General features: G+C 39.6%; 1 protein-coding gene across 1 annotated transcript; it reads left to right on the forward strand.

Annotated features, from left to right (window-relative positions):
• Positions 1-775: 775 nt before the first annotated feature.
• On the forward strand, positions 776-18,527 carry LOC144696521 (ras-related protein Rab-21). The gene is made up of 7 exons (XM_078567911.1): positions 776-1,064; positions 6,934-6,993; positions 9,619-9,726; positions 11,215-11,278; positions 15,399-15,453; positions 15,560-15,648; positions 16,527-18,527. Exons 1-7 carry the CDS (start codon positions 924-926, stop codon positions 16,658-16,660), a joined length of 651 nt encoding a protein of 216 aa, XP_078424037.1. The 5' UTR covers positions 776-923; the 3' UTR covers positions 16,661-18,527.
• The last annotated feature ends 3,880 nt before the right edge of the window (positions 18,528-22,407 follow it).

Below are 22,407 nucleotides of genomic sequence, written 5' to 3' on the forward strand. Positions count from 1 at the left end.
GATGACCCCTTCCATCACTTTATTGATGATCGAGAGTAGACTGATGGGGCGATGATTGGCTAGGTTTGATTAGTCATGTCTTTTGTGTACAGGTCATCCCTGGACAATTTTCTACATTGTTGGGTAGATGCCACATATGAGGACAGATGATCAAAAGCTTGGTCGTAGGTAAATTTTAAGGAACATCATAAAGGAGAAAAGAGATGCACAGAGGTTCAGGGAGGGAATTTCAGAGTTTCGGGTTTAGGAAGCTGAAGGCACAGCCAGAAATAATTGAGTGATTAAAATCAGGGATGCTCAAGAAACCGGAATTTGAGAAGTGCAGATATCTCAGATGGTTGTGGGGCTGGAGGAGGTTATGGAGATACGGGGGTGGGGGTGAGGGGAGGCCATGGTGGAATCTGAAAACAAGGATGAGACTTTTAAAACCGAGACATGGCCAGGCCTGGAGCCGATATAGGTCATTGAGGGTGATGGCGAACGGGGTTTGATACAAGTTAGGATATAGGCAGCAAAGTTTAGTTGGCATCAATTATTTGCCAACGTGGGGCATATCCTGTATCTCAAAGGTTGAAAACGAGAGCTCACGTGAAATCTTTGTTTTGTTCAGTGCTGTATACTGAAGCACAATTGGAATTTATTTTTTTGGAGGGAGGTATCGTGTTGCCAAGGTGCAATGGAAATGCGTGCTTCCTTGTTGCTGCAGCCCCTGCCTAGCCCCGCCCCCCACCTTCCTGAGCTGTCAATCAGAGCCTGTTCCCTGGAGGGCTGACGCAGGAGGAAGGAGACGCCATTAGACAAGAGGGCAGCAGCTTGTTTACTGTCGCTGGCCTGACTTACTTCCCACTTCCAGCAGCTCTCTGCCGTCAAGGGTCTCATGCGATTGTGTCTGAGCTTTGCTGAGCTGCATTTCTCTGCTGATAATGGCGGGTGCCGGCGCCGGGGGCGGTAAAACCTATTCGTTTAAAGTTGTCCTGCTGGGGGAAGGCTGTGTGGGAAAGACATCTCTGGTGCTGAGATACTGTGAGAACAAATTCAACGATAAGCACATCACCACGCTCCAGGTTCGTCTTCCTCCTATTTCTCTTCCACTTAGTTTCCATTTCCCTCAACCCTCATTTGGACCCTTTGCCTCCTTAAAGGGGTCAGTCTTCCCAGTAAAGAGAAGGCCCTCGTGCCAAACGTCGATTGTGAAAATCATCTTTCATTTCCTATTGCACAAATATATTTTAAATGCCAACCAACTGGCTGTAAGTTGCGTGACTTACAAATATTTGTCTTGCCAGAGTATTTGTTGCAAGAGAACAGTGGTTGAAAGTGCAATAATCCCTGCATGTTTTTAGGGAGCTGGCAGGAGGGGAAGCATTTTCGCCCCTCACGGTTACATTAGGGGTCCCTTACAGTTATTTCGACATACTCCTCAAATGATCGATTATCACTAGCATTTGTGCCACGCGTTATAATTTCAGTCATTAAGGGACGCCAAGTTTTGCCTCAAAACTGTTCTCAATCTCAGAATATCACAAATGAAACCTAAGATTTATACATTATCGCATTGAGTTTATGGATCATTGTAACTTTTTGTGTATAAGACCATTTTTTAAAGGCGTGTACAATTCAGTGAATCATTCAAACCGGAACTTCCTCATCTAATGCTTTTTTGGGTGTGTGGGGAAGAATTTGATAAGTCACTAAAAAAAATATAGAATTTGCTATCGTAGGTTCGCTCCTTGCATTAACCTCTGAGAAGTTACGTGTTATCCTTGCATAATTTTTGGTAATGAAAAACCAAATTTCACATGACAGTAGGGCTTGGTCAGGGGGTTTTGTAATTCCGTTTTTATTTAACTGCTCATGTTCTACAGAGTAATTCAAATGACTTGATCTTTGAGTATTATTCAAGGAATAAAATGAAAATAATACTGTGCTGCACAAATGACACATGGTTAAATTTCTGGAATACTGATTTTTGAAAGATTACTGATTATTGCTTTAGGTAATCTGTTCACTGTTCAATCCATTTTTAAGCAACAAATTTGATTCTGCAAATGGTTGTTTCAGAATTAATGCAGCTTGGAAAGACAGCTAGAGGCATATAAAAATGACAGGCAAAAGTTGGTAAATACGTAATTTCTCCAGTATTTTTGTCTCTAATAGCATACATTTCATTCATTTCAAACACTTGCTTTGAATGTTGCTATTAACCTTCCTATATTTTATATTGCAGCCTGTGCTCACAATCTCTTTTCCGTTCATTCAAATTTGATGCTAAAAATGAAACTTCCTGTTTTCTGTTGGTAATAAGTTGAAAATTGGCCAGTGCCTTTGTCAGTTATGCAGTTAAAGATTAGAACCCTTAATTTTAATTGTATTTTAATAGTCTTGTGCAGAAGAAATAAATGTACAGAACTTCTTACGCTGGTTGACCCCATCACACTAATTAATTGATTTCAAATTTGTTGCACTTTTAGTCAAACTACACTCAATATTGCTAATTTATATTTTCTTGTGTTCAAAGGAATTGGAGTTAAGTTTCATTGCCCTTATACTGCTTTCACAAAAATACAAAGAAGGTTTCAGTATACATTGACGGTATAGTTAAAAAGGCATATCAATAACCCATTTCACAAGCATTCTGAAATAGAAAGACTTGAGGCTACCTCCGGGTTGCAGGCGCATAACTCAGATTTCATGAACCAGAGCACCATCAACAACTTGCGTTTATATAGTGTCTTTAACATAGTAAAACATCCAAGGTACTTCACTGAAACATCTACCAGATAATATTTGATACTGAGCCGCATAAGGAGATATTAGGACAGGTGACTAAAGATGCAAGTTTGAAGTGTGTTAAAGGAGTGGAGCAAGAAATGGTGAGGTTTACAACAACAGCTTAAATTTATATAGTGCCTTTAACATAATGAAATGTCCAAGAACTTTGAATTTTTTGAGGAGGTGACCAGGTGTGTAGATGAGGGTAGTGTAGTTGACGTAGTCTCTATGGATTTCAGCAAAGCCTTTGACAAGGTACCACATGAGAGACTTATAAAGAAGGGAAATGCACATGGGATACAGGGTAATTTGATAAGGCGGATTCAAAATTGGCTTAACTGTAGGAGACAGAGGGTGATGACAGAAGGATGCTTTAGTAACTGGAAGCCAGTGGCGTATCACAGGGATCTGTGCTGGGTCCCCTATTATTTGTCATTTATATAAACGACATAGATGACTATGTGGGGGGTAGGATTAGTAAATTTGCGGATGACACAAAGATTGGCCGGGTGGTTAACAGTGAGGTTGAGTGTCTTGGGCTGCAGGAAGATATAGATGGGATGGTCAAATGGGCAGATAAGTGGCAGATGGAATTTAACCCTGAGAAGTGTGAGGTGATATACTTTGGAAGGAGTAATTTGACAAGGAAGTATTCAATGAACGGCATGACACTAGGAAGTTCTGAGGAACAAAGGGACCTTGGCGTGTGTGTCCATAGATCTCTGAAGGCAGAGGGGCATGTTAGTTGGGTGGTGAAAAAGGCATATGACACTTGCCTTTATCAATCAAGGCATAGATTACAGAAGTAGGGAGGTCATGTTGGAGTTGTATAGAACCTTGGTGAGGCCACAGCTGGAGTAGTGTGTGCAGTCCTGGTCGCCACATTATAGGAAGGATGTGATTGCACTGGAGGGATTGCAGAGGAGATTCACCAGGATGTTGCCTGGGATGAAACATTTAAGTTATGAAGAGAGGTTGGATAGACTTGGGTTGTTTTCGTTGGAGCAGAGAAGACTGAGGGGCGACCTGATCGAGGTATACAAGATTATGAGGGGCATGGACAGGGTGGATAGGGAGCAGCTGTTCCCCTTAGTTGAAGGGTCAGTCATGAGGGGACATAAGTTAAAGGTGAGGGGCAGGAGATTTAGGGGGGGATGTGAGGAAAAACTTTTTTACCCAGAGGGTGGTGACGGTCTGGAATGCACTGCCTGGGAGGGTGGTGGAGGCGGGTTGCCTCACATCCTTTAAAAAGTACCTGGATGAGCACTTGGCATGTCATAACATTCAAGGCTATGGGCCAACTGCTGGTAAATGGGATTCGGTAGGTAGTTCAGGTGTTTCTCACGTGTCAGTGCAGACTCGATGGGCTGAAGGGCCTCTTCTGCACTGTGTGATTCTGTGAACTTCACAGGAGCATTATGGAACAAAGTATGACACTGGGCCACATATAGAGATATTAGGTCAGATAACCAAAAGCTCAGATAAACAGGTAGTTTTTAAGGAGTGTGTTAAAGGAGAAAAGTGAGGTTGAGAGGTTTACAGAGTACATTTCAGACTTGCGACATAGACAGTTGAAGGCAGGGCCACCAATGGTGGAGTGATTAAAATCAGGGATGTGCAAGTAACTGTGACATTTGTGGTGTTGAAGAAGATTACAGATATGGAGAGGGGCGAGGTCATGGAGGGATTTGGAAGCAAGGTTGAGAAGTTTGGAAAGGCTGCATTTGCTGCCAACGCTGTGCATGTGCAGTTGTAAGTGCGGCCACCATCTTCATAGGAGGCAATGTGCAACAGGGTGCATGCGTGGCCATCACAACCTGGAATTGCAAATATTACACTGCCGGCAGCATCAAGTTAACACGTTTTACTAAAGAGAAGTAGCTTCTTTATAATGTTTGCAATTGCGGCCAGCCTGCAGTTTCTGAATCTCCTGCTTGGAGTCTCTTTCCTTTAATCCCGGGTCTGTCACCGGGAACAAGCCATGGAGTTGCAAACAGAATTGTGGCCATCATTGGGTGGATCAGAAACATCCCCTATCTCTCCATTACGATCCCCAGAAATTGCAAGGAGGCCGTGCCCCCACTACCTGTCAGCCACGGGGCTGGGTTCAGGATCCAAATAAGATCAAACCGGCACTGTCTCCTGCAAATTATGTCATTGACTTCTGCGCATGCTTGCATAAGTGCGTATGTGGGAAGGTGGCCATCTTGCGTTGGTACGTTTTAAAGACACGTTTTAAAATCAAGACATTGTTTGACAATGTAGGTCAGTGAGCACAGGGGTAATAGGGAAACATGACTTGGTGAGAGTTAAGACACTGGCAGCAGAGTTTTGGATGACCTCAAGTTTACAGAGGCTAGAATTTGGGAAACCAGCCAGGAGTGCATTGGAATAGTTGAGTCTTGAGGTAACAAAGGTATAAATGGGGTTTTCACCAGCAAATGAGATGAGATGGACAAGTTGGGTGTTGTTACGGAGGTGGAAATGGGCGGGCTTAGTGATGGCATGAGTAGGAGGTTGGAAGCACATGTCGGGATCAAATGTGATGCCAAGATTTAACAAACTAGTTTAATCTCACACTGTGTTGCCAGGGAGAGGGATGGAATCAGTAGCTGTGGAACAGAATTTCAAGTGGGAAATGAAAACAATGGCTTCAGGCTTCCCAGTATTTAATTGCATGAAAGTTCTGCTCACCTTGTACTGGATGTTGGATGAGCAGTCTGATAATTTAGCAACAGTGGAAATTCAAGAGAGGTGGTGGTGAGGTGGAGCTGCTGCCATCAGCGTACATGTGCAAATCAATGTTGTGCCTTTGCATGATGTCACAGAGGAGCAGCATGTGGATGAGAATAGGGGACCAAAAATAGATCCTTGGGAGGGCACAAGAAGGAACAGTGCAGGAGCAGGAAGTAAAGCCATTACAACTGATTTTCTGACTATGTCAGATAAAAATGGAGCCAAGTGAGAGCAATCCCACTCAGCTGGACAACAGTGGGGAGGCGTTGGAGGAGGATAGTAGGGTAAAGCAATTGAAGGTTGCAGACAGGTGGAGGAGGACGAGGAGGGAAAGTTTACTGTTTTTACATCTACAAAAGATGTTATTTATGACTTTGAGAATTGTCTCGGTACTGTGGCAGGGCGGAAACTTGATTGGAGTGATTCGAACATGGAATTCTGGGAAAGTGGGATTGGATTTGTGAGGTAGCAACATGTTCAAGGACATTTTATGGGGAAATGGAGGTGGAGATAGGACAGTACTTTGCAAGGACGGTGAGTGAAAGCTTTTTTTTTTGAGGGGAGGTGTTATAACAGCAGATTTGAAGGCGAGGTGGACAACGCCTAAAGAGAGAGAATAATTTACAAACCGGCTAACATGGGGAAGGAATTCCAAGTGGCTGAAGTCATGGCCACCATTGGCAGAGTGCTGAAAATCAGGAATATGCAAAAGATGAGAATTTGAGGACTGCAGAGATCTTGGAAGGGTGATAGGCTGGGTGAAGTTAGAAGGGTGAGGTCATGGAGGGATTTGAAAACAGGGATGAACATTTTAAAATGGAGGCTTTGCTGGGTGGGGGAGCCAATCTGGATTAGCAAGTACAGCTAATAATATAACTGATCTGTCTATTGCATATCCATAATTTTGTTTCCAGAATCACAATATGAGAACTAACTAGATTGTGGTACCTATTGGCCAAGACTAAACATGCTAAATCTAATACTACCCTCCACATACTGCAACTTTAGCAGTTGCTAACCCTTTGGAACTTGGCAACTGCTCCGTTCTCTACTAGGGGACCGGAGGTGAAACTAACATGTGTTTTATCAGTGACATATTTTGGTTGGTTCTTGAAGCCATCCTTGAAAGGGGCCTGTCAACTCCTCAACTGGGTCAGTTTCATTTCTCTGCAGTGATGTTTTTTTTCTCTCTTTCAGAACTGAACTGTTTTTTGTCAGTAAATTTAGGGAAGTTTCAAATTACATTCAGCTCAATGTTAAAGACTGCATCTCCTCAAACATCCACTGTGCCCACTTTGTTTTAGTTAAACATTGTTCTGTTGTTTTGTTTTTCTTTCAGTTTTGTTTTCTTTGGCTTCCTGTGTGTAATAGTTTTTACAACAAAGATATTCAATCTGTAGTTTCACAAGCTCTGTTCATTTTTAGGCATCATTCTTGACCAAAAAGCTGAATATTGGAGGCAAAAGAGTAAATATTGCAATTTGGGTAAGTACTCTAATTTATTACAAAGTGTTTGTGACCAAATTAAGCTAATTTGATTTAGATTTAGTGTTGGTGTGGAATAATTCCAGATTTGCACCAAAGCTTGGATTGTATAAAGTAAAATTAGGTGTTAAACATGAACTAATCCCCCCTAATAGGGGGAGGTGATAGTGTAGTGGTATTGTCACTGGCCTAGTAATCCAGAGACCCAGGGTAAGGCTCTGGGGACCAGGGTTCGAATCCTACCATGGCAATGGTGAAATTTGAATTCTGTAAAAATCTGGAATTAAAATTCTAATGATCACCATGGAACAATTGTCGTAAAACCTGTTGGTTTTACCTGGTCTGGCCTATATGTTGACTCTTAAATGCCCTCTGAACAAGGGCAATTAGGGATGGGCAATAAATACTGGCCTAGCCAGCGACGCCCATATCCCACGAACAAATTTTTAAAAATTCCCACGGAAGAGGAGTGAGCCGCCCTTCTTTAGGAAGGAAGTTTAGAAAGTTTTGCGCCACTTCACTCTGGGCTTTTAAGGAAGTTCAAACTACATCTATACTCTAACTGCAATATCTGTGCAAAGCAGAACTGCTCCTCTAATGATGCTAGTTAAACTTAAACTAGAGAAACATTTAGAAAATTATAAATGTGCTTAAATAAGAGTTGAATGGGTTTTGTAAATTAATTTCCTCTACCTTCATCTAAAGCTGTTTTTGATGTCAGATTGTAATGGTTTTGTTTTGGTTGTGATTGCCGTACTTACTTTAATCCTTTTTGTTGCAAGCTATTTGAAAAAGAATTAATCCATAATTATTTCTGGAATATAGATAAAATTGTGCCCTTGTTTGGTTCCATTCCCACCTGTTGGAGCACAGCCCGTGCAACTCCAGCAATAGTTTCATTCACCTTCAGGGTCCCCTTAGGATCTGTCCTTGGCCTCCTCTTCCTGATGTATAAGTTGTTCCTTGGCAATATTATCTGCGAGCACAAGAGCAGCTTTAACATATAAGCTGATGCTGCCCAGCTGTACTTCATGACAGTCGTGGCTGCCATTGCACTATTGAGGCTTGTTAAGTCTCTGCCTCTGCCAACTCAATATCGCAAAGGTGAAAGCCATCATCTTTAGCTTTCTTTTTCCATTAACTCCAGCTCCACGTCCTCTTAAGTTATTTCCTGGTGAATCAGATGGTTTAAAGTCTTGATATCATGTTCAGTGTGATCTGGAAATATGAAATTTCATCAAGGTGGCATACTTCCATTTCATGTTTTTCCTCTACATCTGCTCAAACCCTTATTCATACCTTTTGTCATCTCCAGTCTTGAACAACTATATGTTTACCTTGCTGACCTCCCATCCTCCACTATCCGTAATCCCCAGTCTAAAATTTCGTATCTGTCCTCTCTTGTCCTGATGTGTATTCTTCTTGGGCAGTCCCTCAGGATTGAGGATGTATTGCGTTTCACTGTGTTCTGAGATAGCTGATAAGTCCTATGCATGATCTGCAGACTTTGCCATATACAGGGTAGGTGGTGCTTGGAGGGTCATACAGAGGAGGTGTTGGAGGTTTTTTGCACTCTCTCTGTGCCTCGACTTTGCCTCTGTGTGCTCCCGCCAAAGTGTCTCTGTGTTTAGTGCCTTCCCGAATGAACCTTCTCCGTTTTGGCTGGTCAAAGCCATGGGCTCCCATGAGTTGGCAGGGAATGTTTGATCTCTTCAGGAATGCTTTGAGCACATCTGGAAAGCATTTCCACTGTCCTCCTGGGAGCCTCCTGCTGCAACTGAGCTCAAAGTCAAACAGTTGCATCAGAAGCCTGATGTCATGCATACACATGACATGCCCTCCCAGCGGAGCAGGTTTTGAGTGATTAGCTCCTCTATGTTGGACGTGTTGGCTTGGGAGAGAATGTTGGACCACTTTTCCTGCTGCCAAATTTGAAGAACCTTGCAAAGGCACCACTGGTGGCACTTCTTCAGTGCTTTGAGGTGCCTGCTGTAGATTGGCCAAGTCTTAGAGGCATACAGGAGCGCCAGGATCACTGTTGCCTGGTAAACCATGACCTTGATCTCAGGTTTGAGACCCTGGTCCTCAAATACTCTCTTCCTCAGTTGGCCATAGGCTAAGATAGAACATTGAGGCCGAAATTCATCAAAGCGTCCAATGCCTGCATTCGTCAAGAGATTCCCAAGGTATGGAAAATAGGCCATGTTTTCCAGGGTCATGCCATTGATATTAATCAATGGGGAAGGCATTGAACTGTGGGATCTGGTGGGAGAAGACCTTAGTTTTTCGGGTGTTTAGTGAAAGTTCCATAGTGGGTCCCATACTCCCAAAATATTCCAAGTTCCACCCACCCTGATACCATCAGCCCACTATTTTTGGCAGTACTTCGTCCCCTTAATTGGAACCACACCGCTGCATCTCTCTCCACTTTAAGCCAGAACCCATTACCGTGACTTAGCCTACTGTTGCCTAACTCTGACTTCTTGAGTTGGTGACTCTGTGTGCATCTGTGAAGCACTGAGGCTTCTTAATGTTAGTGGTACCGTGGAAATAGAAATTGTTGCAAATTGTATTGCTTTGGAATTAAAAGTGATTATGAAAACAAACCTTTGTGTTCTAAACCAGGATACAGCAGGTCAGGAGAGGTTCCACGCTTTGGGTCCAATTTATTACAGAGATTCCAATGGAGCTATTTTAGTGTACGATATCACAGATGAAGACTCATTTCAGAAGGTGAGATCGTGAAGAATTTATGCATAAAGATACAGTTGAGCCTTAAAGCGGCATGGTTCCACAATTTTCCATAATGACATAAGTATCCGTATCATCAAATTGAGTATTGCAAAAGAGAAATGCCATGATGAGTTGCTTTCATTTGGATTTTGCGAAATTCTGTTGTCCTTGTTAGTTTGAATTCATGAATTATACAAATAAGCTCATGCTTTGGCAGACACAAAGTGAAAAAAATGACGTCAGCCCCAAAATGATTCGACCCATATAACACTTGTTGTGCACAATTCTTAGGCATCCCTTTGCACTGCTACCAGATGATGATTGATGTGCCTTGTTGATTTATGTAGTGTCTATTAAGTAGCTGCAACTACGTCTATAGAAGCTATTGTATGAACAACTTGTAGCATAACTTGGACTCTAAAAGCGTCAAGGGGTACGGGGAGAGTGTGGGAGTATGGCTTTGAGATAGAGGATCAGCCATGATCATATTGAATGTCAGAGCAGGCTCGAAGGGCCGAATGACCTATTCCTGCTCCTGTTTTCTGTGTTTCTATGTTTCTAACAGATTTATCAATAAAAATAATAGTACAAAATTATGAAGTATGCTTTGCTTTAAAAGTTATCGTGGATCTGCTAGTCTTTGATCGCTGGGGATTGAAACAATTTTCTTATTATTCCTTTTTCCCTATGATTATATTCATCCTGAAAATGGACAAAAAAATAGAAGCTGTTTGGTTAATTGAATTTTTCTATGTTGCATTTTGAATATTTGGGATTCTTAAGTTCTGTTCTTTCCCAACCCCTCCCCTTTCTTTGAGAGAGACTTGATGGAGTGATTGTTTTGTACACAAAATCTCAGCAAGAGAAACTAAAAATTTCAAAACAGAGTCTCTTCCTCAAACTAAGATTGTCCTGAAACAGCTTATAATTTTCTCTTAAGAAATATGGAAATGAGAGATGTGTATTTATGTAGCACCTTAAAGCTATTCCAAAGAGCTTTATTTTTAAAGTGTAGTCACTGTTGTTATGCAAGAAACATGTCATCCAACTTGTACACTGCAAGCTCCCACAAATAGCATTATGATACTAACCAGAGAATCTGTTTAATTTTTTTTAGTTGGGGGAATGTTGATTGTGGGGTAAATATTGGCCAAGGCAGAGGTAACTCTCCTGGTCACCTTTGAAATAGTGCAGTGGGATCTTTTACATCCACCTAAGAGGTCAGGCGAGGTCTTGGTTTAATGTTTGATCCAAAAGATGGCATCTCTCTAACAGTGTAGCACTCCCTCAGTACCGCACTGAATTTCAGCCTGGATTTTTGTGTTCAAGTTATGGAGTGGTACTTGAACCCTCAACCTTCTGACTAGGAGGTGAGAATGCCACAGCTGACGCTTAGATGAAAATGTATATTTTTTTAAAATGCTGAAATCGTTAATGAATGCTAAAACTGTACACTGATATTTACAAAATCTAATGCTTTGTTCTTAGGTGAAAAATTGGGTGAAAGAATTGCGGAAAATGTTGGGAAATGATATTTCTTTATGTATAGTGGGTAAGTGTTCATCTCTTTGTCAGCAAATAAATCACATTTATTGTTTCCAGATTGGGTAATGGCCTGAATTTTAGTTTGCAGGTGTGTTCTATATTGTAGGGGCTGAGGGTGCGTGTGCTGTTCTGAGGTCGTGTAACCTTGGAAGCATGAGTTTTCTGGGTTTTGAATTTTTTTTTCTCTATTGGTCCCTGCCCACAGCCAGCCTGACAGTCTGTTTGATAGCAAAACCTACATCACAAGATTGCAGCTGAGTTGCTGTGTGAGCTGTTGTCAGGGTGGTTTTGGGGGGTTATTGTGGGAGAGCTAACTAAGGGGGTTGGGGAGTGGAGTAGGAAGAGAAAGATTGCAAGAAGGGAGGGGGAGTGGGCGATGAAGAAACATTGAAGGAGAGTTGGTTGGGAATGCGGGCTTTACTTGGTAACTCGTTGGGCCTGCAAAAAGTATTTGTCCTCCTAGCCCACAAGCTGTGCTATAAAGGCATTTATTCCATGATTTGGCCCTTCCCATCTCCTTTTACCTGCCAAATTTCCCGAGGCCTGGAAGTCAGACCACCTGTGATTAAAAATAAATAGAATCATTGTTAGAGTGAAGGCACGTGTCCTCATCAAAATATTTAAATGACCAACTTGCTTATTTTGTGTGTATTTGACTAAAAGTGTTTCACTTTTTTAGACCGTTACTATTTGTGGAGCAATAAGGTCACTAGATGCCCCCAAAATGATACATCTCATTGTCCACAGGACATTGATATGAAAATGCAACCTCTGACCAGAAAGCTGGTCACTGAGCCAAATCCTTTGTTTTTTTAGGAATGCATGAGGGTGAGATTATCCTGGGGTATTTAAGCTAAGAAAAGGTTAAAAGATTCTCAGTTTTGTTTTAATGAAACATATTTTCCCGAACTTTTAAAAACATCTTGTATTTTAAAACACTACATGAGAAGATTTCTTCTATATATTATTTTTAGCGAAATTGAAAATAGTCTTTTGCATGTATGATCTTGCTATGGGTATTGTCGAGAAGAATCTTTTCCCTACTGTCAAATGCCTTTTTGCACTTCTTATTTGCACGTCAAAAGATTGAGGAAGACATCTAGTACACTGGCCACACAATTATGCAAACTGTTATGCCATACACTCAGCTTGGTATAAATCTCAAGTTGCTTATGATATTAGTCACAAGGATAAAGGTTTTAAAAGTCTATCTTTATTAGTTTAAATCATCTTTTTAAAAAAAAACAGAAATTGAGCCAACTTTCAATTTTATGTTGCATGAATATCAAAATATTTTTGATCACCAATCTAACATCTGCAGCACAACTAATAATTTGGTCATTAGCCATAGTCCACGAAGGACCGCAAGCAGCCTTGTCCATTAAAGAGAGATACAATTGGGTTACAGAGCTTGAGGAGCACCACTCCACGTTAAGCTTGGGGCAAGGCAAGGAGGCAGGCCTTTGTGCAAAATACTTTCAAGTGGACAAAATTTTCCCAATTTAGTGTAATTTTCAACTGAAAACTATTATCCATTATTATTGATGTGCCTGAAACTTGGTTAGATATTGTTGATGAATCCAAAGTGGAGTTCAATGGTTAAAGGAAATTTGGTACATGGCTAGGGCATATTTCTGTAACTCCTTTGTTTTGTTTTCAAAAAAAGGTGATTAAGCTAGTGATGCTGTTCTTTTAAACTTTCTTAATCCTTGGATTCATATTTTAAGTAACAACATATTGAGAGTTGCAATCTTCCCACTGATGCATGATTGTAAAAGTAAGTGAAATTTGAAGAATGGTAAGGTCAGAATCCAGTTTTTTTAACTTTAGAGTGGAGATGTGGCTTCCTTTTTAATGCATTACTAATTTATGTTCCTATTTTATCCAAGTGAAATAGTTCTGACATTTTTTTCCAGTAAGTTGTCACCAGTGTTATAATTTAGGATTGCAATACAATGGTAACTGTCATGAGTATCAAATTATCAAGCAGTGAGACTAATGTCCAAGTGTTAGAATTCTAACATGATCATGGGATTTGGATTTTGAAATAGCCAGAAACAAAAGTTCAGTTTAAGAACTTCATCTAAATCACAAGATTGCGATCAGCCCTCCAACAATATGCCCTCAGTGAGTGTGTTTTGTACTTGAGCTAAAACTTCTTTGAAACTGTAGTGTACTAATGAATGATTTAAGGTAATTATATCAGACATCAAGCATAATAAAGTAATATTCTTTGCCTTTATAAAGATATCTGTAAATGGACTACAGTGTTTTCCAGTTGTGCTTTGTGATGAGTTTGCTCAAACCTGAGCCCAAATACCAAATAATTCTTTAAATTTTACATTGGATATTTTTACAGTTTAATTTATAGACCAATTTAGAAAATGATACAAAAACAGAAAATGCTGGAAAAGCTCAGCAGGTCTAACAGTATCTGTGGAAAGAAATGCAGAGTTAATGTTTCGAGTCTGTATGACTCTTCAGAGCAATGATACCGTGGAATAACTGCCATGGCCCACTGAGTCTAGCATTTCTACGCAATTTAAAATGAAAGTAGCAGGCTAGTGCAGCGGCACAGCTTCTTGGGTATGCCATGGAGCAGCAAGATGCAATTTAAAACCCAGGCTCGTTGCCAATGTAAACCAAGAGCTTATATATTTGCCCATAAGGGACAGTGTACTGGATTGGAAGTTTCCCTTACTACTTTTGTGTATTTCATCTTGGTGTGATCAAAAATACTAATTGGATGTTGTTAAGAGAAAATTTAATGTTTTATAAGTTAAGAGTTTTGATGGAATGATATCCCCTCTGGTAGGGGAGGTGACAGGGAGTCATCTGTTTAAAATTGTTGCAAAAAAGAGTGAAGAGAGAAGTTAGCAGAAATCTCTTCACGTAGAAGATTGTTAGAGCATTGAATGCCTTGCCACAGGTAATGTTTGAGGCAGAGACCACTGCATTAATGCATCTTTTAAGGAAAAAGTGGTATGTGTTTGAAGTAGAAAAAAAAAACTCAGTTCTGGGAAGAGAGCATGGCAGTGGGATTAGTTTTGAACTGTTCTTGGGAACAGCTAGTGCAAGACTTGATGGGCCAAATATAAACATATATCTTCTCGTCTAGAGATATAATAAATAAGAGCAAGTGTAGGCCACTCTGCCCTGTGAGACTACTGCATCATCCAGTATGATTGTGACTGGTCTTCTAACTCAACTCCACATTCCTGCACTTTCCCAAACCCCTCAATACCCAAACATCTATCGATCTCTGTCTTGAATATACTCAATGACTGAGCATCCACAGGTCTCTGGGGTAAAGAACTCCAAAAATAATGAAATTTCTCCTCACCTTCAGTCCTAAATGGCCAAGCTCTTTTTGTCGACTATGGCCTCTTAATTCTAGACACCTAAACCAGGGGAATCATTCTCCCAGCATCTACCCTATCGAGCCTCTTAAGAATCTTGCATGTTTCAATTAAATGCTGTAAAAGACCTGCATTCGGATAGCACCTCTCACAACCATTAGATGTCCCAAAGCATTTTCATCAATGAATTACTTTTGAATTGTAGCCACCGTTATAATGTAGGAAACTTGGCAGCCAACTTGCGTACAGCCAAATTCCCACAAACCGCAATATGATAATGACCACATAATCCATTTTTGTGACATTGATTGAGGGATACTGGTATGAATTACCTTGTCTGCCATATCAAATCTGTTATTCACTATTTTCAGTGGTGAAAGTTTGAATTCCCATGCAACTGGTTTAAGCATAAAGATTATCTGAATTTTCCAACAGTTTTATGATTGTTGAACTTTCTAAACATCTATATTGTCTCAAGTCTATTTCCAAAACTTACTTACATATAAGTATGTAGGATTTTAATTATATAAATATCTTGAGTAAACACACATATATATTTAATTAATAAGTAAGTTTTTGGTTTTCATTATTAGACTGATGGAAGCATGGAATGGTAAAAATCCCAGAATCTTACTCTAAACAGAATTTGATCCTGATTTAAAAATAATTGGCCGTGATTTTAAAGATTAGTGGGCCCTTTGTGTATTATAACTAATTAGAAAGCATTGTATTGCTGTAACTAATATTTTTGTGCTTTTTAAAAAACAGGTAATAAATTAGACCTTGAAAAGGATCGTCATGTATCAGTGGAAGAAGCAGAGGTGTAAGTGCATAACAAATTCTATCATTCTCTAATTACACTGACTGTGTTACATAATCACCCTTTAATAATGTAGATACTTGACATCAACTGACTTACATTTTTACAGGTATGCGGAATCAGTTGGAGCAAAACACTTTCACACATCAGCCAAGCTGAACAAGGGAATTGAAGAACTATTTCTTGATCTTTGTAAAAGTGGGTGAAATTTTGCCTGTTATTTACTTGACATGATGTAATGGATGTTAAAAGTTTGGTTAAAAGTGTTAAAATCCCATTTAACTGTCAGGAGTAACAAAGGACTCTTCAACATTTCAAATGTATCATCTCCAATAATTCAAATGTCTGTTACAAAGTGCAAACACTACTTTGTATAAATTTTAAGTGGATTATTAATTTTGGTGCAGAAATGTTACTGGAATGCTTTTATTCAAAATTTCAGCTGATTTTAACACATTTTGTTAGTCACATAGAAATGTTGAATGGGTGCAACCCTTTCCAAACATTGCAAAACATTTCTGACACATCCTTTTAGCTATTTTGATGTTTTGTTTCCAAGAAATGTTTTCAGTCTGTGAACTTCACTATTTAGGCAACTTAGTCCCATCCCCCTTCTTAAGGTTCCTTTTTCTTCGTGTCCGCTTCTCTTTCACATGAATTCTGTTTCTACCACTATTTCTATTATAGCACTCCATATCATAAATCTGCAAAAAACAAAAATTCTCCTACTGCCCCCCCACCCCCTCTTTATTCTTTTGTTGCTGATAAATTTATGCCCTCTGGTCATGTCATTCAAACCGCTCATCATTTTGAACACTTGTATCTGATATTCTCTAAACTTGTACTAAAGAAAAAAGCCCCAGTCTCTCTTGTCACTGCTCATAACTAAGGTCCTGTATGAGAGGTACCATTTTAGCGATCTATTCTGCATCTTCTTCATAATTTTCATGTGTTTTCTAAAGCAAGGAACAAAAACTGTGTGTACCATTTTCTAATCAATGTTTTTCTTTTAAATATAGATTCAATGTTACCTCTACTTTTGTACTGAATGAGTTTTCTTTTTGTTCCATATTTAGGAATGATAGAAACAGCTCAAGCAGAAGAAAGGGCAAAAGGCAATGGCAATGGCCAATCTGCAAACACAAGACGAGGTGTACAGATAGTTGACGATGAACCCCAACAACAGAGTAGTAGAGGATGTTGTTCTTAACTGACCAAAACTGTTGAGCTCTGTTTTTGAAATGAAGACTGCCATTTGCCACATCACATTTCTTATCAGCAGAATGTTAAGTGTTTTAAGATAAAACTCACCTTTATAGGACTAAAAGTGCTAAACAAAGTGGAATGTGTGACCAGAAGGTTTTTTTCCTCTTTTTTACACTTGTCTGAACAGAAATGATCAATGGCCTTTGTCATGAACCTTATTTAGAATTGTCTTTTTTAATTGAGAAGCTGTATAATTTGCATGAAGCATCTTAGTATGTAGAAGCTCTAATTGTATTGTCCTTTTAAAATCAGATCTCTATTATTTAATAACTTATGTACATGTGTTGAATAGTATGCATTTGACTGGTTTTGAACAATTACTAAATGTGCAAATTCAGTCAGATTTTATAGTTTGAGCAGGAATTTGCACAAGGCTCTCCCTATTACGAGTTTATTCCAATCTGTCCCTTTAATATGGTGAAAATATGCATAGAAATTTCATATTAAATATTTTGCCCATTTTACCATCCTTGTACATGTTATAAACTTTCAGTTTTTCCAAGAGCCTTTGTGAATAGGGATTGAAAACATTTAAATAATGGCCCAGCTTTTGCTGTAACAAAGGATCTAATTGCAGCTGCTGTGAGATTTGTCCTTGCATGGCAAATTGCTGAAAGTGTGAATTGATAATGCTGCTATGAGGAAAACATGGCGTCTGGGGCCTGAATGAACAGAGCAAGCAAGTAAATCTCCTTAACCAATCAGGTTGAAGGATTGAGGTGGGGTTGTGGGTGGATAAAGGAACAATGAAGAAGGAAGTGTAAATTACTGATGAATTCTATTTCAAATTAGATGGAGAAAGAAAGATTGGATTTAGAGGGGGAAGAAAAGAGACCAAGGAAAAGTACACTTAAAACAAAATTAAACTTTATATTTTTAAAATTGTTAGCAATTAATACCTGAAGTAATGCAATTCCACACTTTTAATAGTTAATTTTCAATGCCAGAGGTCATGGATGGCAATAATTGACAGATATTACATCTTTTAAAAGATATTTGCATTTGTAGTGACAAAAATTAACTTTATGACAATTTTAGCTTGTGTGCAGTGTACAAATACAGCAACTTCACAGCATTCATTGCACATCAGTGATGAGGCAAACTGTGAAATGCCATTTTCATGAAGTTAACTCAAACAGCAATTTTAAGAAACAAAAACAGAAAATGCTGGAAAAACTCAGCAGGCCTAACAGCATTTGTGGAGAGAAAAACAGTTAACATTTCTAGTCCATATCACTCTTCTTCAGCTCTGAAGATCTCAGTTAACTCTGTTTTTCTCTCCACAGATGCTGTTAGACCTGCTGGGTTTTTCCAGCATTTTCTGTTTTTGTTTCAGATTTCCAGCATCCACAGTATATTGCTTTTATCCCAGCAACTTTAAGATATTGGTATTAACTATGGATCAGCTTCTCTCCTGAATTTGCTGTACCATGTATTCTTAAATAACAGCAAAAACCATTAGTCTGTTACTTTGATGGTAAAATCTGGGCCATTGTTTCTGTCAAAATACACTCCTCATCTCAACTATTATTTTAAATAAAGGGGGTGAAATTGGTCTTTGGCAGGATGCCAACGGGCAGCAGCCCGTTTTGCACACAATCTGAAGACCAGTTTCAACTCCACATATTTTTGGAGGTGAAGTTATGCTTTGCAAATTGACCCACAAAGGTCTGAAGAAATGTACAATTTGTTAAATGTTTTGTCTGCAGTGTCTGTGGGGAGAATGTTTTATTTGATTATGGTTTAAAAGTGCAATGCAAAATTTCTTACCTGTAAATCTAAATCAATGTAATAAATGCACTAAAGAGTCATCTGTTGTTCTAAGCACTGCTAGGTGTTTCCTTGACTGGGTTTTCTTGCATAATACATCATATGCATAGTATACCATATTAAGGGAATTGCAATGTATCTTAACCCATTTTGAAAAATGGATGTTGATTGTAACATAACTGCAGTGGTTATAAGGTAGGTTTTGATTGCTATGAACTGATCTTAAATCATTATTAGTGAAGTTAAGTATTTTACTAGCAAATGATCTCTGTAGTGAACATGTTCTAATCGTACTGCATTTTGGGCAGACGTGTCTAAGAACTGTGAAGCCATCTACCTCAAGCTGACCATAGAATGATCAAGTTTAACAGAGATGGTGGTAATGACTAGACTAGCAATCCAGAGGCCCAGGCTAATGCACTGGGGACAGGGATTCAAATCCCACCATGGCAGCTGGTGGAATTCGAATTCAATTAATAGTGACCATGAAACTATCACTGATTTGTCCTAAAAGCCCATCTGTTTTATTTAATGTCACTTAGGGAAAGAAATCTGCCATGCTTACTTGATCTAGCGTACGTGTGACTCCATACCCACAGCAATGTGGTTGATTCTTAACTGCCCTCTGAAATGACTTAGCGAGCCACTCAGTTCAAGGGCAGTTAGGGATGGGCAACAAATGCTGGCCTTGCTAGTGATGCCCATGTCTCATGAAAGAATAAAGAATTTTTTTTTAATATAACTTTCAAGGGCTAAATTCGAGATGAGAAGATTTTAAAATAAATGGATTGAAGAGGGATATTCCCAATTGGAATATTCTTTAAAAAAATGGTGCTGGTCATCTTTAAAATCAGCAAGCTCAGACAAGCTATATCCTGAATGGATTATCAAACAAATAAAAAGAACAATAAGGAAGGAAAATTATGTCTACAAATTCTCCATCAAGGAGAAGGGGTTCACTGAAATGAATACAACATCACATATAAACAAGTTAAATGGGTGATCAGAATGGCCAAGAGAAACCTAGAAGAATATGCATATGTATCAACAAATTGAAACAATAAAATATATCAATGTAGTAGAGCAGTGGCAGAGAATGCCTGTAGACATTAAAAGCTGCAATGAGTTTGAAATTCAGGATGGGCAAGTAATAGTAAATATAATTGCATCATCCCAAGAGAAGATACAAGCAATATTTCTCCAGGGAAAAAGTATCAAGACAAAATTCAGGACTTTGATGTAAATGAGATGGAATACTTAGATAAACTGAAAAGATTTATCCCTGAATTTTGACAGGGACTTGCAAGAGACTAATAATCATTAAGAAATCAATGAACTCTGAAGATGCTTTGGCATTGCAAAATGGCTAATGCATGGGTTTCTATTTCAAAAAGGGTGACGAGCATGGTCAACTATGGAGCCATTATCCTTTTAGTTCTGCGTAACAATTTTGTTGATTATCAGGACTCAACTCGAGGATTATCACGGCAAAAGCAATCTAGTAAACTGGGGAACACTTCTTTAGACAACTTATTTAACTCATGTCTTTTACCTAATAAAACATCCCAAGGTGTTTCACAGGAGAAATATAAAACAAAATGTGACATTGAGCTAGATTTTTTTCTCATTCTTCATGGCATGTAGGCATCGCTGATGAGGCCAGCATTTGTTGCCCATCTACAGTTGTCCTCGAACTGTGTAGCTTGCTAGGCCACTTCAGAGGGCAGTTAAGAGTCAACCACTTTGCTATGGGTCTGGGGTCAAGTGTAGATCAGACTGGCTAAGGATGGCAGATTTCCTCCCCTAAAGGGCATTAGTGAACCAGATGTATTTTTACAGCAAATGATAGTTTCATGTTCAGTATGATTGAGTCTAATGTTACAGACAGGAGATGGACAGTTCAAACTGCATTGATTTCCTCTTACCACCTGTCTGTAAGCAGATAGAACCATAGAAAAGTTACAGCACAGGAGGCCATTCGGCCCATCTTATCCATGCCAGCCTGAGGACACCCAGGTGCCCTTTCTAATTCCACCTTCCCGCACCCGGCCCATAGCCCTGTAGCTAACAGCACTTAAAGTGCAGATCCAGGTACATTTTAAAAGAGTTTAGAGTTTATGCCTCTACCACCAACTTGGGCAGCGAATTCCATACACCCACTACCCTCTCCTTAAAAAATTTCTTCCTCATTTCCCCCCTTCACCTTCTGCCACTTATCTTGAATCTATGTCCCCTGGTTCTAGAACTCTCCACCAGGGGAAACAATTTTATCCTGTCTACTCTATCACCCCTCAGATGTTTTGAATTTTTAAAAAAAGAACACATGGTGGCCTGCGTTCCCAATTCCTCTTTTTTTGTGTGATCCAATTGTACTAATAATAAACAGCAAACCCGAGTTCGGATTAACTCGAAAGGTTAGTTTACACATTCAAAACCCAAAAAAAGGAGTGTTCATCACTTCCCACTCCAGTAAAAAGTTGGGGTAGCAAAAAGAAGTTTTGCAGTATAAAACCAAAGAAAAATGAATATTAGTTCACGTGAGTTCCAGACTCCAGAGGGTATTTCCTTTGTGGTGGAGTTCCATTCCAATGAGTTTCTGGTTGATTAAATGATACGAAAACCCTTGCAACAAATGATGCTGCTGCACGATAGACCACGGTAAGCATTGGTAAACATTGATCAGAGACTTTTAGAATCAAGCAGGCTTTGTGGAGTTGAGACTGCTTATCCAGCCTGGCTGCTGGTGTTCTGTCCACATTTTCTCTCCATAATGACTTCAAAAGGGTTGTTTATCCAACGTCTGGAATTGGCTTTGATTTCGGGACTGAATATCTCATTAGTTGTTGAAAGGGGTGCCATCTATGTTGAGGGTCTGGTGTTTGGGAAGCCATTGTCTCACTGACTCCGATAGCAAGGTTGGCTTATCAAATGCAAATGCCATCCTTGTAGTTCTCTTCGAAACTGGTCTGAACAGTCCCAGGGTGGGATATGAACCTGTTGGTAGCTCTGTAGGCATAACAAGATGGACATTCCAGAAACTGAGAAAATAATCCTTTGCCCTTGAAGCTTCTGGGGATCGCTCCTGGAGGGATAACCTTTGATTAGGTAACTTGTAGCAGCCATCTTAATTTTTTTTTTGTTCAGAAAATGTCCAGTTTAAAATAAAAATAGCAATAAGGATAATGTGTTTTTAAATATACGGTGTTGGGTTTCTTTTCCGTGTCGTAGAAACCCAACGCTAGTTTTGTATAATTGAATTTAAATTCCACCTGCTGACATGGTGGGATTTGAACCCATATCCCCAGAGAAGTAAAACAAAAACAGAATTACCTGGAAAAACTCAGCAGGTCTGGCAGCATCGGTGGAGAAGAAAACAGTTGACGTTTCGAGTCCTCATGACCCTTCGGCAGAACTGAAGTATAGTTAGGAGAGAGGTGAAATATAAGCTGGTCTAAGGTGGGGGGCAGGGGGAGAGAGAAGTTGAGGGTGGGGTGGTTGTAGGGATAAGCAAGCAGTGATAGGAGCAGATAATCAAAAGATGTCACAGACAAAAGGATCAAAGAGGTGTTGAAGGTGGTGATATTATCTAAGAAAAGTGCTAATTAAGAATGGATGGCAGGATACTCAAGGTACAGCTCTAGTGGGGGTGGGGTGGCAAGACTAACAAAGTATTAGTCGTAGATTTAAAAATAATGGAAATAGGTGGGAAAAGAAGAATCTATATAAATTATTGAAAAAAAAAGGGAGGGGGAAGAAACGGGGTGGGGATGGGGGGAGGGGGAGTTTAAGATCGAAAGTTGTTGAATTCAATATTCAGCCCGGAAGGCTGTAAAGTACCTAGTCGGAAGATGAGGTGTTGTTCCTCCAGTTTGCGTTGGGCTTCACTGGAACAATGCAGCAAGCCAAGGACAGACATGTGGG

Source organism: Cetorhinus maximus, chromosome 22, assembly GCF_964194155.1.
Source record: "Cetorhinus maximus chromosome 22, sCetMax3.hap1.1, whole genome shotgun sequence".
NCBI lineage: Eukaryota > Metazoa > Chordata > Chondrichthyes > Lamniformes > Cetorhinidae > Cetorhinus > Cetorhinus maximus.

Coding starts and splice junctions, on each gene's coding strand:
- LOC144696521 (XM_078567911.1), top strand. CDS start 924: ATGGCGGGTGCCGGCGCCGGGGGCGGTAAAACCTATTCGTTTAAAGTT. Junction 15,454..15,559: donor TCAGTGGAAGAAGCAGAGGT/GTAAGTGCATAA, acceptor ACATTTTTACAG/GTATGCGGAATCAGTTGGAG. Junction 15,649..16,526: donor ATTTCTTGATCTTTGTAAAA/GTGGGTGAAATT, acceptor TTCCATATTTAG/GAATGATAGAAACAGCTCAA.